Source organism: Rhodnius prolixus, unplaced genomic scaffold, assembly GCF_049639745.1.
Source record: "Rhodnius prolixus isolate KJV_2025 unplaced genomic scaffold, Rpr scaffold_17, whole genome shotgun sequence".
NCBI classification, from domain to species: Eukaryota; Metazoa; Arthropoda; class Insecta; order Hemiptera; family Reduviidae; genus Rhodnius; species Rhodnius prolixus.
In genome coordinates this window covers 3,471,993-3,495,873 of record NW_027411626.1, presented here as the reverse complement: position 1 = coordinate 3,495,873, position 23,881 = coordinate 3,471,993, and the positions used below count along the sequence as shown (strand labels likewise).

The 23,881-nt window shown below is 32.9% G+C and overlaps 1 protein-coding gene across 4 annotated transcripts in view; it reads left to right on the top strand.

The window, feature by feature from the left end:
- Positions 1-23,881, top strand: part of usp (retinoid X receptor ultraspiracle) — a 63,492-nt gene that overhangs the window by 34,071 nt on the left and 5,540 nt on the right. For 3 of the 4 annotated variants that reach the window (XR_012461609.1, XM_074139162.1, XM_074139159.1), the window contains exons 2-7: positions 17,213-17,342; positions 20,566-20,715; positions 21,801-21,966; positions 23,021-23,164; positions 23,380-23,506; positions 23,586-23,810. Coding sequence is in view for 3 of the 4 variants with exons in the window: in XM_074139162.1 (XP_073995263.1) it covers positions 17,213-17,342; positions 20,566-20,715; positions 21,801-21,966; positions 23,021-23,164; positions 23,380-23,506; positions 23,586-23,810 (942 nt within the window). In the remaining variant the exon portion in view is untranslated. Of the gene's footprint in view, positions 1-16,245; positions 16,538-17,212; positions 17,343-20,565; positions 20,716-21,800; positions 21,967-23,020; positions 23,165-23,379; positions 23,507-23,585; positions 23,811-23,881 lie in introns of those variants that run through there. The other variant, XM_074139160.1, reaches the window with a different exon arrangement.

Below are 23,881 nucleotides of genomic sequence, written 5' to 3'. Positions count from 1 at the left end.
CATATTTCACTCAAATGTAGAGATAGTATTAGTGTATAATTGAGCAAAATTAGATCGAATTCCGTTCGGTAGAAAGCGAGATATTACAACTTAAAGTTTTGGTTAGATTAAACATCGTAAAACTTTAACTTCTTATATCTCTTTTCGTATTACTTGCAAAACGATCATATTTCACTCAAATGTAGAGATAGTATTAGTGTATAATTGAGCAAGATTAGATAGAATTCCGTTCGGTAGAAATCGAGATATTACGACTTAAAGTTTTGGTTAGATTAAACATCGTAAAACTTTAACTTCTTATATCTCCTTTCGTATTACTTGCAAAACGATCATATTTCACTCAAATGTAGAGATAGTATTAGTGTATAATTGAGCAAATTTAGATAGAATTCCGTTCGGTAGAAATCGAGATATTACGACTTAAAGTTTTGGTTAGATTAAACATCGTAAAACTTTAACTTCTTATATCTCTTTTCGTATTACTTGCAAAACGATCATATTTCACTCAAATGTAGAGATAGTATTAGTGTATAATTGAGCAAAATTAGATCGAATTCCGTTCGGTAGAAAGCGAGATATTACAACTTAAAGTTTTGGTTAGATTAAACATCGTAAAACTTTAACTTCTTATATCTCTTTTCGTATTACTTGCAAAACGATCATATTTCACTCAAATGTAGAGATAGTATTAGTGTATAATTGAGCAAAATTAGATAGAATTCCGTTCGGTAGAAAACGAGATATTACGACTTAAGTTTTGGTTAGATTAAACATCGTAAAACTTTAACTTCTTATATCTCTTTTCGTATTACTTGCAAAACGATCATATTTCACTCAAATGTAGAGATAGTATTAGTGTATAATTGAGCAAAATTAGATAGAATTCCGTTCGGTAGAAATCGAGATATTACGACTTAAAGTTTTGGTTAGATTAAACATCGTAAAACTTTAACTTCTTATATCTCCTTTCGTATTACTTGCAAAACGATCATATTTCACTCAAATGTAGAGATAGTATTAGTGTATAATTGAGCAAAATTAGATAGAATTCCGTTCGGTAGAAATCGAGATATTACGACTTAAAGTTTTGGTTAGATTAAACATCGTAAAACTTTAACTTCTTATATCTCCTTTCGTATTACTTGCAAAACGATCATATTTCACTCAAATGTAGAGATAGTATTAGTGTATAATTGAGCAAAATTAGATCGAATTCCGTTCGGTAGAAAGCGAGATATTACAACTTAAAGTTTTGGTTAGATTAAACATCGTAAAACTTTAACTTCTTATATCTCTTTTCGTATTACTTGCAAAACGATCATATTTCACTCAAATGTAGAGATAGTATTAGTGTATAATTGAGCAAAATTAGATAGAATTCCGTTCGGTAGAAAGCGAGATATTACGACTTAAGTTTTGGTTAGATTAAACATCGTAAAACTTTAACTTCTTATATCTCTTTTCGTATTACTTGCAAAACGATCATATTTCACTCAAATGTAGAGATAGTATTAGTGTATAATTGAGCAAAATTAGATAGAATTCCGTTCGGTAGAAATCGAGATATTACGACTTAAAGTTTTGGTTAGATTAAACATCGAAAAACTTTAACTTCTTATATCTCCTTTCGTATTACTTGCAAAACGATCATATTTCACTCAAATGTAGAGATAGTATTAGTGTATAATTGAGCAAAATAGATAGAATTCCGTTCGGTAGAAAGCGAGATATTACAACTTAAAGTTTTTGGTTAGATTAAACATCGTAAAACTTTAACTTCTTATATCTCTTTTCGTATTACTTGCAAAACGATCATATTTCACTCAAATGTAGAGATAGTATTAGTGTATAATTGAGCAAAATTAGATAGAATTCCGTTCGGTAGAAATCGAGATATTACGACTTAAAGTTTTGGTTAGATTAAACATCGTAAAACTTTAACTTCTTATATCTCTTTTCGTATTACTTGCAAAACGATCATATTTCACTCAAATGTAGAGATAGTATTAGTGTATAATTGAGCAAAATTAGATCGAATTCCGTTCGGTAGAAAGCGAGATATTACAACTTAAAGTTTTGGTTAGATTAAACATCGTAAAACTTTAACTTCTTATATCTCTTTTCGTATTACTTGCAAAACGATCATATTTCACTCAAATGTAGAGATAGTATTAGTGTATAATTGAGCAAGATTAGATAGAATTCCGTTCGGTAGAAATCGAGATATTACGACTTAAAGTTTTGGTTAGATTAAACATCGTAAAACTTTAACTTCTTATATCTCCTTTCGTATTACTTGCAAAACGATCATATTTCACTCAAATGTAGAGATAGTATTAGTGTATAATTGAGCAAAATTAGATCGAATTCCGTTCGGTAGAAAGCGAGATATTACAACTTAAAGTTTTGGTTAGATTAAACATCGTAAAACTTTAACTTCTTATATCTCTTTTCGTATTACTTGCAAAACGATCATATTTCACTCAAATGTAGAGATAGTATTAGTGTATAATTGAGCAAAATTAGATAGAATTCCGTTCGGTAGAAAACGAGATATTACGACTTAAGTTTTGGTTAGATTAAACATCGTAAAACTTTAACTTCTTATATCTCTTTTCGTATTACTTGCAAAACGATCATATTTCACTCAAATGTAGAGATAGTATTAGTGTATAATTGAGCAAAATTAGATAGAATTCCGTTCGGTAGAAATCGAGATATTACGACTTAAAGTTTTGGTTAGATTAAACATCGTAAAACTTTAACTTCTTATATCTCCTTTCGTATTACTTGCAAAACGATCATATTTCACTCAAATGTAGAGATAGTATTAGTGTATAATTGAGCAAAATTAGATAGAATTCCGTTCGGTAGAAATCGAGATATTACGACTTAAAGTTTTGGTTAGATTAAACATCGTAAAACTTTAACTTCTTATATCTCCTTTCGTATTACTTGCAAAACGATCATATTTCACTCAAATGTAGAGATAGTATTAGTGTATAATTGAGCAAAATTAGATCGAATTCCGTTCGGTAGAAAGCGAGATATTACAACTTAAAGTTTTGGTTAGATTAAACATCGTAAAACTTTAACTTCTTATATCTCTTTTCGTATTACTTGCAAAACGATCATATTTCACTCAAATGTAGAGATAGTATTAGTGTATAATTGAGCAAAATTAGATAGAATTCCGTTCGGTAGAAAGCGAGATATTACGACTTAAGTTTTGGTTAGATTAAACATCGTAAAACTTTAACTTCTTATATCTCTTTTCGTATTACTTGCAAAACGATCATATTTCACTCAAATGTAGAGATAGTATTAGTGTATAATTGAGCAAAATTAGATAGAATTCCGTTCGGTAGAAATCGAGATATTACGACTTAAAGTTTTGGTTAGATTAAACATCGAAAAACTTTAACTTCTTATATCTCCTTTCGTATTACTTGCAAAACGATCATATTTCACTCAAATGTAGAGATAGTATTAGTGTATAATTGAGCAAAATAGATAGAATTCCGTTCGGTAGAAAGCGAGATATTACAACTTAAAGTTTTTGGTTAGATTAAACATCGTAAAACTTTAACTTCTTATATCTCTTTTCGTATTACTTGCAAAACGATCATATTTCACTCAAATGTAGAGATAGTATTAGTGTATAATTGAGCAAAATTAGATAGAATTCCGTTCGGTAGAAATCGAGATATTACGACTTAAAGTTTTGGTTAGATTAAACATCGTAAAACTTTAACTTCTTATATCTCTTTTCGTATTACTTGCAAAACGATCACATTTCACTCAAATGTAGAGATAGTATTAGTGTATAATTGAGCAAAATTAGATCGAATTCCGTTCGGTAGAAAGCGAGATATTACAACTTAAAGTTTTGGTTAGATTAAACATCGTAAAACTTTAACTTCTTATATCTCTTTTCGTATTACTTGCAAAACGATCATATTTCACTCAAATGTAGAGATAGTATTAGTGTATAATTGAGCAAGATTAGATAGAATTCCGTTCGGTAGAAATCGAGATATTACGACTTAAAGTTTTGGTTAGATTAAACATCGTAAAACTTTAACTTCTTATATCTCCTTTCGTATTACTTGCAAAACGATCATATTTCACTCAAATGTAGAGATAGTATTAGTGTATAATTGAGCAAATTTAGATAGAATTCCGTTCGGTAGAAATCGAGATATTACGACTTAAAGTTTTGGTTAGATTAAACATCGTAAAACTTTAACTTCTTATATCTCTTTTCGTATTACTTGCAAAACGATCATATTTCACTTAAATGTAGAGATAGTATTAGTGTATAATTGAGCAAAATTAGATCGAATTCCGTTCGGTAGAAAGCGAGATATTACAACTTAAAGTTTTGGTTAGATTACACATCGTAAAACTTTAACTTCTTATATCTCTTTTCGTATTACTTGCAAAACGATCATATTTCACTCAAATGTAGAGATAGTATTAGTGTATAATTGAGCAAAATTAGATAGAATTCCGTTCGGTAGAAATCGAGATATTACTACTTAAAGTTTTAGTTAGATTAAACATCGTAAAACTTTAACTTCTTATATCTCTTTTCGTATTACTTGCAAAACGATCATATTTCACTCAAATGTAGAGATAGTATTAGTGTATAATTGAGCAAAATTAGATAGAATTCCGTTCGGTAGAAATCGAGTTATTACGACTTAATGTTTTGGTTAGATTAAACATCGTAAAACTTTAACTTCTTATATCTCTTTTCGTATTACTTGCAAAACGATCATATTTCACTCAAATGTAGAGATAGTATTAGTGTATAATTGAGCAAAATTAGATCGAATTCCGTTCGGTAGAAAACGAGATATTACGACTTAAAGTTTTGGTTAGATTAAACATCGTAAAACTTTAACTTCTTATATCTCTTTTCGTATTACTTGCAAATCGATCATATTTCACTCAAATGTAGAGATAGTATTAGTGTATAATTGAGCAAGATTAGATAGAATTCCGTTCGGTAGAAATCGAGATATTACGACTTAAAGTTTTGGTTAGATTAAACATCGTAAAACTTTAACTTCTTATATCTACTTTCGTATTACTTGCAAAACGATCATATTTCACTCAAATGTAGAGATAGTATTAGTGTATAATTGAGCAAGATTAGATAGAATTCCGTTCGGTAGAAATCGAGATATTACGACTTAAAGTTTTGGTTAGATTAAACATCGTAAAACTTTAACTTCTTATATCTCCTTTCGTATTACTTGCAAAACGATCATATTTCACTCAAATGTAGAGATAGTATTAGTGTATAATTGAGCAAGATTAGATAGAATTCCGTTCGGTAGAAATCGAGATATTACGACTTAAAGTTTTGGTTAGATTAAACATCGTAAAACTTTAACTTCTTATATCTCCTTTCGTATTACTTGCAAAACGATCATATTTCACTCAAATGTAGAGATAGTATTAGTGTATAATTGAGCAAAATTAGATCGAATTCCGTTCGGTAGAAAACGAGATATTACGACTTAAAGTTTTGGTTAGATTACACATCGTAAAACTTTAACTTCTTATATCTCTTTTCGTATTACTTGCAAAACGATCATATTTCACTCAAATGTAGAGATAGTATTAGTGTATAATTGAGCAAGATTAGATAGAATTCCGTTCGGTAGAAATCGAGATATTACGACTTAAAGTTTTGGTTAGATTAAACATCGTAAAACTTTAACTTCTTATATCTCCTTTCGTATTACTTGCAAAACGATCATATTTCACTCAAATGTAGAGATAGTATTAGTGTATAATTGAGCAAAATTAGATCGAATTCCGTTCGGTAGAAAACGAGATATTACGACTTAAAGTTTTGGTTAGATTACACATCGTAAAACTTTAACTTCTTATATCTCTTTTCGTATTACTTGCAAATCGATCATATTTCACTCAAATGTAGAGATAGTATTAGTGTATAATTGAGCAAAATTAGATAGAATTCCGTTCGGTAGAAATCGAGATATTACTACTTAAAGTTTTAGTTAGATTAAACATCGTAAAACTTTAACTTCTTATATCTCTTTTCGTATTACTTGCAAAACGATCATATTTCACTCAAATGTAGAGATAGTATTAGTGTATAATTGAGCAAAATTAGATAGAATTCCGTTCGGTAGAAATCGAGATATTACGACTTAATGTTTTGGTTAGATTAAACATCGTAAAACTTTAACTTCTTATATCTCTTTTCGTATTACTTGCAAAACGATCATATTTCACTCAAATGTAGAGATAGTATTAGTGTATAATTGAGCAAAATTAGATCGAATTCCGTTCGGTAGAAAACGAGATATTACGACTTAAAGTTTTGGTTAGATTAAACATCGTAAAACTTTAACTTCTTATATCTCCTTTCGTATTACTTGCAAAACGATCATATTTCACTCAAATGTAGAGATAGTATTAGTGTATAATTGAGCAAAATTAGATAGAATTCCGTTCGGTTGAAATCGAGATATTACGACTTAAAGTTTTGGTTAGATTATACATCGTAAAACTTTAACTTCTTATATCTCTTTTCGTATTACTTGCAAAACGATCATATTTCACTCAAATGTAGAGATAGTATTAGTGTATAATTGAGCAAAATTAGATAGAATTCCGTTCGGTAGAAATCGAGATATTACGACTTAAAGTTTTGGTTAGATTAAACATCGTAAAACTTCTTATATCTCTTTTCGTATTACTTGCAAAACGATCATATTTCACTCAAATGTAGAGATAGTATTAGTGTATAATTGAGCAAAATTAGATAGAATTCCGTTCGGTAGAAATCGAGATATTACTACTTAAAGTTTTAGTTAGATTAAACATCGTAAAACTTTAACTTCTTATATCTCTTTTCGTATTACTTGCAAATCGATCATATTTCACTCAAATGTAGAGATAGTATTAGTGTATAATTGAGCAAAATTAGATAGAATTCCGTTCGGTAGAAATCGAGATATTACTACTTAAAGTTTTAGTTAGATTAAACATCGTAAAACTTTAACTTCTTATATCTCTTTTCGTATTACTTGCAAAACGATCATATTTCACTCAAATGTAGAGATAGTATTAGTGTATAATTGAGCAAAATTAGATAGAATTCCGTTCGGTAGAAATCGAGATATTACGACTTAATGTTTTGGTTAGATTAAACATCGTAAAACTTTAACTTCTTATATCTCTTTTCGTATTACTTGCAAAACGATCATATTTCACTCAAATGTAGAGATAGTATTAGTGTATAATTGAGCAAAATTAGATCGAATTCCGTTCGGTAGAAAACGAGATATTACGACTTAAAGTTTTGGTTAGATTAAACATCGTAAAACTTTAACTTCTTATATCTCCTTTCGTATTACTTGCAAAACGATCATATTTCACTCAAATGTAGAGATAGTATTAGTGTATAATTGAGCAAAATTAGATAGAATTCCGTTCGGTTGAAATCGAGATATTACGACTTAAAGTTTTGGTTAGATTAAACATCGTAAAACTTTAACTTCTTATATCTCTTTTCGTATTACTTGCAAAACGATCATATTTCACTCAAATGTAGAGATAGTATTAGTGTATAATTGAGCAAAATTAGATAGAATTCCGTTCGGTAGAAATCGAGATATTACGACTTAAAGTTTTGGTTAGATTAAACATCGTAAAACTTCTTATATCTCTTTTCGTATTACTTGCAAAACGATCATATTTCACTCAAATGTAGAGATAGTTATAGTGTATAATTGAGCAAAATTAGATAGAATTCCGTTCGGTAGAAATCGAGATATTACGACTTAAAGTTTTGGTTAGATTAAACATCGTAAAACTTTAACTTCTTATATCTCTTTTCGTATTACTTGCAAAACGATCATATTTCACTTAAATGTAGAGATAGTATTAGTATATAATTGAGCAAAATTAGATCGAATTCCGTTCGGTAGAAAGCGAGATATTACAACTTAAAGTTTTGGTTAGATTAAACATCGTAAAACTTTAACTTCTTATATCTCTTTTCGTATTACTTGCAAATCGATCATATTTCACTCAAATGTAGAGATAGTATTAGTGTATAATTGAGCAAAATTAGATAGAATTCCGTTTGGTAGAAATCGAGATATTACGACTTAAAGTTTTGGTTAGATTAAACATCGTAAAACTTCTTATATCTCTTTTCGTATTACTTGCAAAACGATCATATTTCACTCAAATGTAGAGATAGTATTAGTGTATAATTGAGCAAAATTAGATAGAATTCCGTTTGGTAGAAATCGAGATATTACGACTTAAAGTTTTGGTTAGATTAAACATCGTAAAACTTCTTATATCTCTTTTCGTATTACTTGCAAAACGATCATATTTCACTCAAATGTAGAGATAGTATTAGTGTATAATTGAGCAAAATTAGATAGAATTCCGTTTGGTAGAAATCGAGATATTACGACTTAAAGTTTTGGTTAGATTAAACATCGTAAAACTTCTTATATCTCTTTTCGTATTACTTGCAAAACGATCATATTTCACTCAAATGTAGAGATAGTATTAGTGTATAATTGAGCAAAATTAGATAGAATTCCGTTCGGTAGAAATCGAGATATTACGACTTAAAGTTTTTGTTAGATTAAACATCGTAAAACTTTAACTTCTTATATCTCTTTTCGTATTACTTGCAAAACGATCATATTTCACTCAAATGTAGAGATAGTTATAGTGTATAATTGAGCAAAATTAGATAGAATTCCGTTCGGTAGAAATCGAGATATTACGACTTAAAGTTTTGGTTAGATTAAACATCGTAAAACTTTAACTTCTTATATCTCTTTTCGTATTACTTGCAAAACGATCATATTTCACTTAAATGTAGAGATAGTATTAGTATATAATTGAGCAAAATTAGATCGAATTCCGTTCGGTAGAAAGCGAGATATTACAACTTAAAGTTTTGGTTAGATTAAACATCGTAAAACTTTAACTTCTTATATCTCTTTTCGTATTACTTGCAAATCGATCATATTTCACTCAAATGTAGAGATAGTATTAGTGTATAATTGAGCAAAATTAGATAGAATTCCGTTTGGTAGAAATCGAGATATTACGACTTAAAGTTTTGGTTAGATTAAACATCGTAAAACTTTAACTTCTTATATCTCTTTTCGTATTACTTGCAAAACGATCATATTTCACTCAAATGTAGAGATAGTATTAGTGTATAATTGAGCAAGATTAGATAGAATTCCGTTTGGTAGAAATCGAGATATTACGACTTAAAGTTTTGGTTAGATTAAACATCGTAAAACTTTAACTTCTTATATCTCTTTTCGTATTACTTGCAAAACGATCATATTTCACTCAAATGTAGAGATAGTATTAGTGTATAATTGAGCAAGATTAGATAGAATTCCGTTCGGTAGAAATCGAGATATTACGACTTAAAGTTTTGGTTAGATTAAACATCGTAAAACTTTAACTTCTTATATCTCTTTTCGTATTACTTGCAAATCGATCATATTTCACTCAAATGTAGAGATAGTATTAGTGTATAATTGAGCAAAATTAGATAGAATTCCGTTTGGTAGAAATCGAGATATTACGACTTAAAGTTTTGGTTAGATTAAACATCGTAAAACTTTAACTTCTTATATCTCTTTTCGTATTACTTGCAAATCGATCATATTTCACTCAAATGTAGAGATAGTATTAGTGTATAATTGAGCAAAATTAGATAGAATTCCGTTTGGTAGAAATCGAGATATTACGACTTAAAGTTTTGGTTAGATTAAACATCGTAAAACTTTAACTTCTTATATCTCTTTTCGTATTACTTGCAAAACGATCATATTTCACTCAAATGTAGAGATAGTATTAGTGTATAATTGAGCAAGATTAGATAGAATTCCGTTCGGTAGAAATCGAGATATTACGACTTAAAGTTTTGGTTAGATTAAACATCGTAAAACTTTAACTTCTTATATCTCTTTTCGTATTACTTGCAAAACGATCATATTTCACTCAAATGTAGAGATAGTATTAGTGTATAATTGAGCAAAATTAGATAGAATTCCGTTTGGTAGAAATCGAGATATTACGACTTAAAGTTTTGGTTAGATTAAACATCGTAAAACTTTAACTTCTTATATCTCTTTTCGTATTACTTGCAAAACGATCATATTTCACTCAAATGTAGAGATAGTATTAGTGTATAATTGAGCAAAATTAGATAGAATTCCGTTCGGTAGAAAGCGAGATATTACGACTTAAACTTCGGGTGACTTTTAGTAAGTGGTATTTTGTAATATCTTTTTTGTATTTAATGTAATTGTTTTTATAATTGTATTAATTTAGTTTTAGTTGATAATTGCACCAAAATCTCTAAGCACTAATAGGTTTTCGCAGTCGTTACTTTTTACTTTAGTGTTCGTTGAAAGTTTATTTGTTGGCAGAATTTGATTGGATGGTAATTTTTTTATCTAGCCAGTGTTGTGCTTTTAGTTTGTATAATAGCGTGTAGTCAGTAGCCAATAGTAATCACGCTATCTTGACTTTAGTTATTATTTATTTTCATGTTCCGTCTACTTCTCAGTGTTCCCAGTGCGGTCTATTTTTAAGTATTTATTCTTTATGGTGTAAACTGACCTTACTTTACTAGCCGAAGTACCCGTTTTTTGTGAAACGTCTATTTACTCTCGTGTACGGCCCCAATTATTGGTGCCATTTATTCTCTTTGAACACTATTTACTGGTTACACTTTAGGACTTTAATAAAGAGCAATAACTTATAAATTGTATCTTTGGTGGAAATAAGAGTTTAATGTCATTAAGGTGTTTTTTAAATTATTAATTTGGATTTGACTCAGATTTACTTTAATATTGGTCAAAGATTTGTGGGCTTTGTGATTCTAGAGAACCCCAGCTTAAAATTGATTTTTTAGAACGCCATTCAATATAATGGTTTTTATCTAAGTAAGACCTCTCATGACTTTGTCAAATTACGGTTGAGTCCGATCGTGATGGTCTCTACTCGTTTCTGTTCCAGTCCGGAAAAGGGTAGACATAATGACCTTGGCGGCGGCGGATCCTGTAAGGAAAATAATAGAGGACTCTACACACTGTGTGAAGAACCTTCAAGGTCAGGGAGTTGGGCGGCTTTCCTCTTCTACTCGTAAAAAGATACTGCGGTGGGTGTGTCGCCCTTGGCGGCCATTGACGTCGCCGTGACCATGGCAACTAAGCAGTCTATTTGTAAACACAGTTGGCCGAGTTAGCACGCGACAAACTCTTTCCTTAATCAACCAGCAAAGACTAAGGGAAGTTTATTATTGCCATTATCCTTAGCAATGTAAATGGCCACCGCCAATGTATGTATTATTCCAATTACTCCCGGACTATAGTACCAACGGTCGACCTCTATACTATCATTAAAATTCCAATATTACGCAAGACAAAGTGCTCTCTGTGTAGGGCTCTGGTCAAACTAGACTCAGTCGGCAGCACACTAACACACATGGTGTGCGAGAAACATGTTCCACTTTCTCTGTCTTCTTCCTAACGAGGGGGGAAGCGTTGCAATTGTAATTTGCATTATCCGGGGTTTTCGTTTACCACATTTAGTCTTTACGACAGTTTATAGCATCAGAAAATTTCAGAGAGCTCTGGCAGTATATGCTCCTTTGAGAGCTGCAGGTAATTTAGTGAAGGAAATCCTGCTACACCACCGGAAGTACCACCTGTTATCTTAGCTTCTTTTATTTGCACTTTCTTGAGATTGTCTTGCCATGCGCACTACAGATCTACGACTATTACTATTCTGTTTTATACAGTAATGCGTTAGTTTCTGCAAGGGAGTTTGACCTACACATGCAGTGGCAGTATCACTTAGAATTACCTTAGGTTTTTATCTTAGAATAACAGAAAGTTACTATTCAGAAGCAGAGGTGGGCACTGATTAAAAATACAATTTCATCATGAATTTAATTGAGTTTTTACTTTGTTAGCATTTTTTCTCAATATCTACATAAGATTAATATTATTTCTAAAATAACAACAAAAAAAAAGTTAATAAAATATGAGAAAATATTAAAATATTTAAAAAAATAAGTTTAAGGTGTTGAAACACCTTTTTCACTTTGATTCATTCTCATTGGACGGGGCGTGGTTACATTAGAGGTGGGCATGGACCCGCCCACTGTCTACAACCTTACTGCATTGTGATTGGCCACTACTTTGAACTCATTAATTTCAATGAAATAATTAATTTAAAATTTTTTTTCCAACATTTCTCCCATAGGTATTTGATAAACTTTCGATTTAAGCAAGAAAAAAAAATCCTTTATAAATACGATAAATAATATTTCTATTGCAATGGTACCTCATGTTTTACACAATTATCGTTAACAGAAACAAAAAAAAAGGCGAGAATTTGTATTCTTTAATCGTGAAATAGATAAAAGAGGAATGGGCTTAGTCCATTGACTTGAAAGCCGCCATTACATATTACCTTATTTTATACTCCATCCGGTGGAGAACTCTAGTGGCAATTTTTGTAAACATAAATGCAGTTTTTACATTCACATTTAACCATATTGACGATTCACTAAACTTTTGTATGACTATCTTACATCCACATTTAACCATGTTGACGACTCACTAGACTTATATAGGACTATCTTACACTTCCATTTAACCATGTTGACGACTCACTAGACTTATATAGGACTATCTTACACTTCCATTTAACCATGTTGACGACTCACTAGACTTATATAGGACTATCTTACACTCACATTTAACCATTTTGACGACTCACTACACTTATAACCCCACCTTACCCTCATATTTAACTTATATTTTAGCTCATTTCATATAACATATTTATGTATTAGTCTATTATTTTGACAATCCATCTACTACACATCTTCATGTTAGTGAAGTAAGAAATCTGAGCTACTTCTTTTTTACCTTTGCTGTTCCACTCTGGTGGTATCTCGTTTTGTAGGACGTTCCTGATCTCATCAAGATCTCACGTTCATTACTCAGGTAATTTGTGAGTAATTGTTTTAGTCTTATGCATACATTGCAGTAAATCTCACTTTATGTCACATTGAACCAACCTTGGATTGACTTGGCACTTATAATACTACTTAATTGTAACCTTCTGATTCATCTTTTTGAACCAACTTGGTTACTCAATGCGGATAGAGAGGATGCGTTTTATTCCTCATTTATCGGTGTTTCCCGTGAGCTGGTAACACTATGCAAGATAAAAGTATTACTTGCTACTCCTCCAGTAAAGTATCAGTTGTGGATTTTTGTTTTATACTCGTAGACTTCAGTGACGAAAATCTTATTGATCATGGTGCCCCACCAAGAAATTGCTTCAGCGATACGTGGATAGAGACGTCATCAGAACTTATTCCAGATTGTGATAATCCTCAAGCAAGCTCTCTCCTCAACAATATCTTGAGATCTGAACAAAGGGGAGTCAACCTCACAATTTTTGGGAGAGGGTCTTTGGGAATAGAAAAGGAGCAATAGTTACAGAGGAAGATATTTCAAAAGTTTTTCCTAATTCTCCCAAGTACTTCCTTAAATTTATTGATGGCACTCGTATTGGTAGAATGGATGTGCCTAGTTTCAGAAAAGTGTTAATATTGATGGTTTCAAAATAGAAACTTCCAAAACAATACTTCAACTTAACAACTACCCTCTCAAACACAACAACTACGCCATGAGATTACACTAAGGAAAAGCCAATCCAAACAACTTCTCAAGAACAACTAACCAATTCAATCATACAGCGACACTAACCTAGTATCAGAACCCCCCAAAAAATAGTCCTCTTTACCACATGTACAACCACTTACAAACAAATTAAAAACATTATTATAAAACTCAATAAACACAATAATTGTTACAAAAAATAAAATAAAATAAAAATAACAAGAACACAAAAAGACAAAAACTCAAATACGTAGTCTTATACTCAAAGACTACAAAATAGAATGCAATGACTGGTCATAAAAAATATACTATAGGACAAACATTCCTGTACAAGACTGTACCAACTCTCGAATGAAAATAAACTAAAAAAGAACAACACAGAAAATCACCAAGATTAAGAAAAAAAAATTAAAATAGGAAACCAACACATACACACACACACACACACACTCCAAAAGGAAGTACATATCAAAGACGGGAAATAGTCTAAATTTCAAAATTGACACGAGCAGTATAAACAACATATACGACAATTTTCAACTAAAAAAAAAAATCTTTAGACAATTGGCAACACTGACCGCTTCATAAACCTAGCATATAAAACCGTTCACACTGTTACCAGACTTGATAGAACACAAACCAACCAACTGTACAATGTAAAAATGACGTAGTGCAGCGTTTCCCAAAGTGTGGGTCGCGGTCGTGGCAAAAATTGTAAATACACAAAATATCTATAACATTTTGCTCTAAATTTAATATTTTTCGAAACTTTTTCAAGTACTGCAGGTGGCAACCCTACCGGACCGTTTAAATTCGGATGCTCTGATTGGCTGATTTCGATTCAGTCATTCGCTGCCTTCTGCCAATATAGAAAAGGAAGAAATGCTTAATCTTAGTGAACAAGAAGTTGATAATTTAATTGAAATTTCATGCGACACCCATCTTAAAAAAGTGTTTGAAACTGTACCACTAATTAATTTTTGGTTGCGCTGTCAAAAGGAATATCCAAGCGTAAGCGAAAAAGCGATACAATGTTTAATGCCTTTTGTCGCCACTTATACGTGTGAAACTGCGCTCTCAGCCTTGGTGTACTTAAAAAATAAGTATCCAAACAGATTGGATGTCGAACCTAATTTGAGAATAAAATTAACATCATTAAGTCCTAATTTGAAATTACTATGTGATGAAAAACAACATCATGCTTCGCACTGAGGTCAAAATATGTAAAACAAAATTTACTTTAAGTTTTAAATGAAGATAATGGATTGTCTTTAATTACTTATGTTTTTGTTATATAATTATTTTGCAATTTTTGTGTATGAAATAAACAAACAAATAACAAATTTGTTTTGTAAATAAATGGTTTTTTTTTATAAGGTGGGTCGCGAAAAAATTTAAAATTCGTACCGGGCCGCGGTCAAAAAAGTTTGTGAAACGCTGACCTATTGCTTAGATCGAAAGCTCTCGGCCATAATAGAACAATTAATCACTGGCTTGGGCATTATTATTCTTTTCTACTGGATTTAATGAATCAGTTACCAAAAAATAATTAACAATAACTTAATAATTTCATTCCTAAGTATTTAAAATAATTTTTGTAAGAGGTTATTTCCTCCATGATTGGTATCAAGTTCGTCAGATAACAAAACTGGTAAGGTTATATGTATATTTACGTGTACCAAGCTCATGCACTGTAGGCCCGCCCACTTCATGACGTACCGGCACTGTCCCCCACCATTCATATCAGCACGTACTTTTTGCTGAGAAATTAGTCAAGTTTATGTACTTTTTCGAACATGCACGTAGTTTTGTTCTCGTAATCAAATTGAATAAGTACATTTAACTTTCTTCAAGAAAATGACTGCCTTAAACTACATAAAAAAAATTAGATAAATATTAGAGCATTAAATATAGATCTATTCTCAATGAGAGTGCTCAAGGTCAGACTCTCCTACAACTATAAATAGACGCAATGTTTTTCTTTGGGAAATCCGATGAAGAAATTTTCCCTTTAAGGGGGCCATTTTGGTTTTAGGCATAGACCTCCCCCTAAATGTTTATTTATTTTCCTGAATCTCTTAGACATCGATTTTCCATTTTCCCTAAACTTTACAAACACAACAAATCCATCTTTACCTTTTTATTTCCTTGGGGAAAATTCTGTTTTAAGGGCAGTTTCGAGATGCGATGGTTGTTATTAGCCTTGTCTTTTAAGTGTTACTCGATATATTGTACTATTTTACGTGATACGGGACTTAAATAGAAATACAATATTTCAGCTGCTGGCGTTTTTTTTGGTTTTGTTTTTGAGGTGTTTTGGTTCATTCACACACAGAGATCATTTTCTCATGATTTACTTGTTCGAACTCACACGTTCAACTCAATATAGAGAATTTGACTCTATGGCAACACATGTGTTTATTAGGTGTACTGGGACTTTGTACAGCGCCCCTAAGCTGTCGCTATTTGCAAACACTGGCTGACGTCACAAAGGGCAGTAGTATTTATTGGCCCCTATAAGCAGGTAGTGCAGAAAGGTCTTTTTATAATACATATCCCGTTACATGTTTGTTTTGTGGCCTGCCAAATATTGACTGCTCCTATCCATTCTGTGACTTGAGTTCTCCATCTTGAAGGAAGGGGAAGAAGGTATTTACGACAGTACCTGTTTGTCGCTCCGAGCAACAGTAACTGCGTTCCAGGTGATGTCCAGTGTGAGCTGATACCTATCACCATGTACAGCAACCACCTTGGCTTCGCTCAGGATTTCTTCGACATGTACTCTCCATGTAAGACTTTTAATTCTTAGTTATCCGTATTTAAGCTTATCTCGACAATGCACTTTTTTGAGAAGTCTCCTATGTACTAAAGAAACGACCTTTCTGTTGCCACAACTCGCAAGGAAGTTACCCAATTCTTTTTGTTTTCAATCTCCGAACTATTCTCATACACTTCTCCATCTAGACCATATTTTTAGTGATAAATTCGCAGCCAACATCAATAGCCCCTTTTTGTCATGCTCTCACCAGTGTTACGATCATGTTACATTTAGATTTCCTGTTTACTCCGGAAATATCAGTTAGGAGGTTCCGGAAAAGTGGTTTTAGGAAAATTGTCTGTCATTGTGAGAGTGTGTGTGAAGAAAAGATCTCGTAACTTTGAAAATGATGGAAAACTGGAGTTTAATCTTTTTAGACTGGGATCCTCCCCAGAATCTGCCAACCTCTCTAATAATAAATGGGTTTTCCGCTTACTTTAGATTATCCGGAAAGTGGCTACCGGAGACTTTGTGCGTACTTTGTAAACACAATGGTCTATTGCTTTTATTTTAACCAGGAGTACTGGATTAGATACTCCTGATGGTGGATCTCATTCTAATTGGTCACTTTGTGGTTTGAATAAAAGTGAGTGTTCAGATCTGTATGCATCATCAGAGGAGATTAATGGAACTGTTTCACTTACAGGTCTGAGTTTGGTGGAGAACAACCTGAGTCTAGTGGGCCCGCAGTCGCCCATCGACATGAAGCCGGACACGGCCACACTGCACTGCAGCAGCTTCAGTCCTACACCCACATCCGGACCCACCAGTCCACAGTAAGTACTCTCATTCGGCTAAATCCTCAAGGAATCTGTTACTAAGGCCTTGGTCTTCAGTTTTGTGAACAGAGTTAGATCTTGATGTAGGAGGAATGTATGAAATCCGCCCGGATACTGGGCATAGTTCTAGACTTAGGTCATGCCAATCACATGTTGCAGAGGCATATGACAGGATTTTAGGAAAAATGTAGATTGTACCAACTTTGAACAGCGAGGCACAAAATGAGCTTCTTGGAATGGGATTTATAAGTTTGTAATAGATAGGGTGAGCAAGTGCAGTGCAGAACGGAAACATAAGTGAAGCGGAAATCCGTGCACCAAACTGTTTATCCACTTCTGATGATGGAAGAAAATCTGCCAGGAAACATGCGCATGCGGACCGTCTTATGAGGAAATCTACTTTACCAAAAATGTCAACTCTTACTTGTTTTTCTTCTACATACTTTCCATTAATTAGGCTTTCTGAAACAGCATGAGTGAAATTAACGCTGGTTTAAGTCACCGATGTGGAAATTAAAATTTGGTTGAAGGTTAAAAAAGGAGCTTGGTGAAATTGATTTTTGGTTTAAACCGTAAGCTGAACTAAATTAGGGCTGATTCAAGTTCGAGGAATTAGGTGATATATGACCTTTCAACTTTAAAAAGTTGGGTTTAATCAGAATTTCTGTTTTTTTTCTTAATTTTCTGCAAAATTGCTCCCCAAACTTCCGTTGGACATCCCACAAAGACTGATGATTGCTTCCTGTAATAGCATCCTTCTTAAATAAACATCATCCGCGATTTTTTTTATATCTTATTTTTTATTTACTCTATCGTCGGTTACAATGATAACAAATTTTTTAAAAATATAATAAACATGAAGTGTTTTCGCGAATGCAGTACAGTGTACCACATATATCATCTCTTTATCAAAGCAATTAGCAGGAAAAAAAAAATGTTTACCAATACCGTCAATTTGACCTTAAATTGCAAACAATATTGATAATTAGTTTGTTTTTGTAATATTCTCTATGTGTATGTGTTTAGATAGTGTAAATATGTGATAATGATGTTAGTGTGATTGTGGAGAACAAGGTCAGCGGTGGCCGGGGCTCCGTCATACCCAGGTCCTATGTGTCACTAACCTTACCAAACTGTCGCCTATCTTCCTAACATATATCATCCCAATCTATTTGTCATTTCGCCTGTTCTGCAGTTTTCATTCCAACAGAAATTAAACTTCATTTATTTAAACGCGATCTTTGTTGAAGTCGCAATATTGGATAAAACGTTCAAGTTTTTCATTTTTGGTTATTATGTTATGTATGAAAAAGCTAGCAAATGGAACACTGCTGTTAAGACCAAACTTTATATTTAGTTTGGATTTTACCATGGGATTTTCACGGAAAATTGGAGTTAAATTTCCTCAACTGTGGAAGTACCAATTGTCGTAATGGTTTTTCTTTTCAGTATTTCAAGATTTTCTTAAAAAACGGGGTTCCCTCAGATGCAGGCCATAATGTCCAAAAATGTTTTTTCGAAAATAGAATATTTGTTTATTCATTTAATGAATGTGAATGTGGTTAGGCGCATGTTCATCTATAGCTTTTAAAGTATTATTTATTTATATTTGGGAAGGGGTGAAAATTGGTTTTAAATAGATCAATATTTATTTATTTTATTTTTGTTCAACTGTAAGAGCATGCATAGCAAGAACGTTGTAAGAACAACGAAATGAATACCTTTTACGCCAAGCGAACACGAAAAAAGTTTGTGTTCTTGTTCTAGGTTTTAATTATAATTTCTTAACGTAGCTTAAGAAGCTGTTTTAACCTACCAATGTAAATTTTACGCATCATTTTATAACCCATTTGGAAGTTACACTCCAGGTTTTCTACATTCTTGTTTGTTATGCAAAGGTTATGTATCGGCTGACAATATAACCTTCACATTGGTAGTGGTACACTGAACTTGTTTTATATACACATTCTACGTATTGTATAAAGTCTTGGCTTCTTATTATACAAATCGACTTCTCATCAAATTCTATTTCTGACCTATTTCCCAGTTTTTTATTATATCTGCTTCGAACTTTTTGTTAACTGTGCAATTTGTGAATCATTCGAATGGGTAAAGTTGTTGTGCTGGTCTGCGCCAAACAAATTAGTGTCTGTTATTACTCTTTTTGTATCCAAACAAGTTAGGATACTGTCCCAGAGAAATTGTTTGTTGTATAAATTAAAAGTTACACAATTCGAGTATTTTTTTTGTTGTTAATAATGTATAGTAAGTACTAAATTGTTTCTTGTCTTATTAAGTGTAATAACTTTTTAATTACATTATTTATTTTCATTTTTATTTAAAGTAGATGAGATATTTTAATTTGAAAGCTTTATTACAATTTCAGCTATTTATTCTGCTGGATAGCAACCGTTGTTTACTTTATTGTAGGTTATGTTTATATTTTAAATAATTACAGTGCCGAACAAAAGTCTGCATACACTCTGAAAATATGTGTCTTTTATCTCGGTCGGAAAGCTTAGGCGGATGCCCACTTCTCGGCTTACTTTCAAATTTTTTTTGGTTTTTATAATTTCTTATCACTGTCTAGACGACACTCGCGTGGCTTCTTTGAATAATGTTTGCAATGTTACGATTTGCAAATCCTTGATTATTTAATTTAACCATTAATCTGCGTTCTGACACTGGAATTTCCTTTCTTTGGTGAACTATTTTAAATAATAATAAATTCTGAACTAACTCAGATCCGCCTATATTCACGTTTCAACTAAAACTAATAAATTTGTAAATATTAAGATTTACCCTAACTAGTAAGTATTATTATAATATTGAATTTATCAATTCTGTATGTGGACTTTTGTTCCAGGCATGAACTGCGATCTTTTTATTTATACGCAATGGGGAGATGGCAGAGGTGTTTTCATCTCTCATATATGTATTTAGTAACAATTGTTAGAAATGTTTCAATCAGATTTTCTACTCTAATAATTCTTTATTTTGAAAATTCCCGAAATATTGTGGTGTATGTAGACTTTTGTTCGGCACTGTATATATATTTTTTAATTATTTTTTCTTAGGAAAAAAGTGTTAGTGACCGTAGGAAAAATAGTGCTCGGAACTTTTATGTAAAGTGATTCTTTTCTAATTCTCCTGGCTACAACAATCACCTCAAGTTACCTATTCTATTTGCTTCTAATATTTGTGTTGTCCTGTTATACAGAGGGTTCAACATCGTCCCGAGCAGTGTGCTTGGCAATGGCAACAAAAGTTCCGGCAATGTATATCCACCAAACCATCCGCTCAGTGGCAGTAAACATCTGTGCAGTATCTGTGGAGATCGAGCTTCCGGCAAACATTATGGAGTGTACAGGTGAATCAATGGTTAATGAATAGTGATTTTTCAATCTAAGATAAGTTGTAGGCAAAGGGACTATCTCTTCCTATGCAGATACCTCCTGAGCCCTCCCTGCCCGGTGGATAGGACAGATATTTTTCGTTTTCCAGAGCAGTTTGTAAAAACCAATTTTCTTATCTTAAATGGAGTAAGATAAAGTAAGTATCGAGTAGACTGGTTCAAGTGATTAGTAGGTGATAAGGCCTTATAGTAGAGATCAGAACTCAAGCCAGACTGGTTAATGCGAAATAGCTAACTATGAAAAAATGTTTACTATTTGTGTACTTCAAGCGAATATTACCAAACTGAATCCGCTTGCCAACTACTGTTTCCGCCGTGGTGCTCATGATCTTCCCAAACATCCCAGACATCTCGTCCAATTACTCACTGTCAATCTAATTTTTTTAAAAAATTGTCCTTTAGTTGAGCCCAAAACTCTTCCATTTAAAATTATTCTCTAGTTATTTTTAAAAACGAGATGAAATGAGCCACGCTTTATCATTTTTATTGATTTCATTTCTTACTTTCCCCAGTTGGCAACCATCGGCGCTTCCGATAGTCGAAATTAATGTTCGATAAAAATCCGACAATCGATACATCAATTTTGGATATGAACTGACCTAGGAAATCTCTGGGGAAAAAGTTTGACTAACACTAGTGCAATTAGGATGTAAATACTAAGTTTCCGCTACCTGGGAATATTAGTTCCTTAAATATTCTATTCCCGGACAGATAGACGACTGAGATGGAGATTATTCTCAAAAAACCTCTTTGTTGGACTCAGGGTACTCCAAATCGGATATTTCTAGTGAAAACTTGATATCGCAAATTTTGACGTCGAAATACTTCCCTTACCTAGTGAGAGAAATGCTATCACTTTAGAACTGTCCGGAAGGATGCTTCAGGTGCTCGTCTCTACTGTGCTCCTCTTGCTGATGATCTAGAGCTTACTGGCTCCTCTTCGAATCTAATCTGAAGTGTCTAGCATAGAAAGAGAATTGTATGTTTCATCCTCTCCTGTTATCAAGATTTCTTTTTTCAACAACTTGTATTTGTTGCAGTTGCGAAGGTTGCAAAGGCTTTTTCAAAAGAACCGTCCGCAAAGATCTGTCTTATGCTTGTCGAGAGGACAAACAGTGTTTAGTGGACAAAAGACAAAGAAACAGATGCCAGTATTGTAGATATCAGAAATGTTTATCCATGGGGATGAAGAGGGAAGCTGTACAGGTAAGTTGGGGAGGTTACACTGTGATGTGGGTTGCAGGGTGCATGTTTTTTGTTAGGGTTAATATGCTCAGAGCTGTGAAGATTGGCCCTGAGATTTCCCGAACCTTTTTCTCCCGTGTTACTAATCAAGAGTAACAATCTGGCGAAAGAAACAAACTCCAGTTCGAAACTCCTCAATGATCCAGGGTGGACAAAACTGTTTTATTTCTTTTATGTAGTTAAATGTTCTGTTTACAAAAACGCAACGTTGATGTTGGTCAGCTAATGCTGATTACTTGACAGTCACAACATTATTCAGTCAAGTGATATTTATCGTAATTCTGTTATGGATTTAGGAAATTATAAGCTTTGTGAATTTACTTATGGAATTCAGGCGATTTTTAGGGATTATTTTAAGCTGCAGCTCGAGTTAATGGAGGTCAATTCGTGCTGTATTGCATTAACATTTTAAGGTGTCATAAAGGGCAAGGTCGGGGCGCCGATGAATCTTGGACTCGGCTGTTTTAAGAGAAGCTGATGTTCGGAAAGCCTTGAACTCTTGCTGGAGGGTCAACACTTGCCACCTATGAGCACTAGCATGACATTGGAATTCCCTAGAAGATGTAGAACTTTATCTTTTTCCTCCAGGAATCGCCACTTCAGTAAAAAGCACCTGGATTGAGATATATCAAAATACTTCTTAAAAGTGCAAGTGATTTTCCAATTTGAAGGCGAGAAGTTGTTATTTGTATAACAATTCAAACACTAACACACTGGGTTGTGCTTAGCCAGTCTGTTCTTTCTTGGTGGCAAAGGAGAATTCAAGGTTTGCTAAAAAGAATACACTCTTCTATCTGGTGGAAGTACATGTAACTTCCACTTTGAAAAGGAGGATCGCTAATAAAGCCCTGTTCCCAATATCCCCTAAAGGAGGATGTGGATGAACACTTATTCAGTTCCCTTTGGGAAATAGTAGGAAGTATCTGTTCCTTCCCTTACGTTTATGCCATCAATCAACTCAACATCTCTACAATTGTTCCGTTGGCATTGTCAAATTAATTTTCCAACTTATTAGGAAGAACGGCAGCGAACGAAAGAACGAGACCAGAACGAAGTGGAGAGTACCAGTAGTTTCCACACGGACATGCCCGTCGAGAGGATACTCGAAGCAGAACAGAGGGTGGACTGCAAGTTGGAAATGAAAGAGGAGTTCAACTTGGTAAGTTGCATTAGCTTTAATTCTATTAACAATTCTGACTCGTAGCATTCGGATCCTTATTAAATCCCAGGAATTGAGGAGAAGAAATGGCTAGAGGAGACTCATCTTGAATGACAAAAATCAAAACAAATCTTATATCTATCTCTTGTTATAGACCCAGTCTTAAAGATTCTCGAATACTCTTTGAATATTGTAGCATTATTACTATTTTCCAGGGCCCAATGAGCGACATCATCTGTCAAGCGACGTACAACCAACTTTGGCAGCTGATAGATTGGGCTAAACATATACCGCACTTCACATCGCTACCTATCGAAGATCAAGTAACCTTGCTCAGTGCAGGTAAGAAGCTATATTGGCATCAAGCAATTCTGGTAGCTCATGAAGGCTATTGTAGTAACAGTTTTCTCTTTGTCCTAAGGTTGGAATGAGCTGCTTATTGCTGGATTTTCGCATCGATCGATACTGGCTAAAGAAGGACTGGTGTTAGGTCCCGGAGTGATTGTCAACAGGAACAACGCTCATCAGATTGGAGTCGGTCCAATATACGATAGAGTGCTAACAGAATTAGTCTCCAAGATGAGAGAAATGAAGATGGACAAGACAGAACTTGGATGTCTCAGAACGATCATTCTTTTTAATCCAGGTTGGTAATGATTTCTGTTTTACTCTGTTTGAAGGCCCCAGAATTCGAAAATGATTCATACAAATTCATCT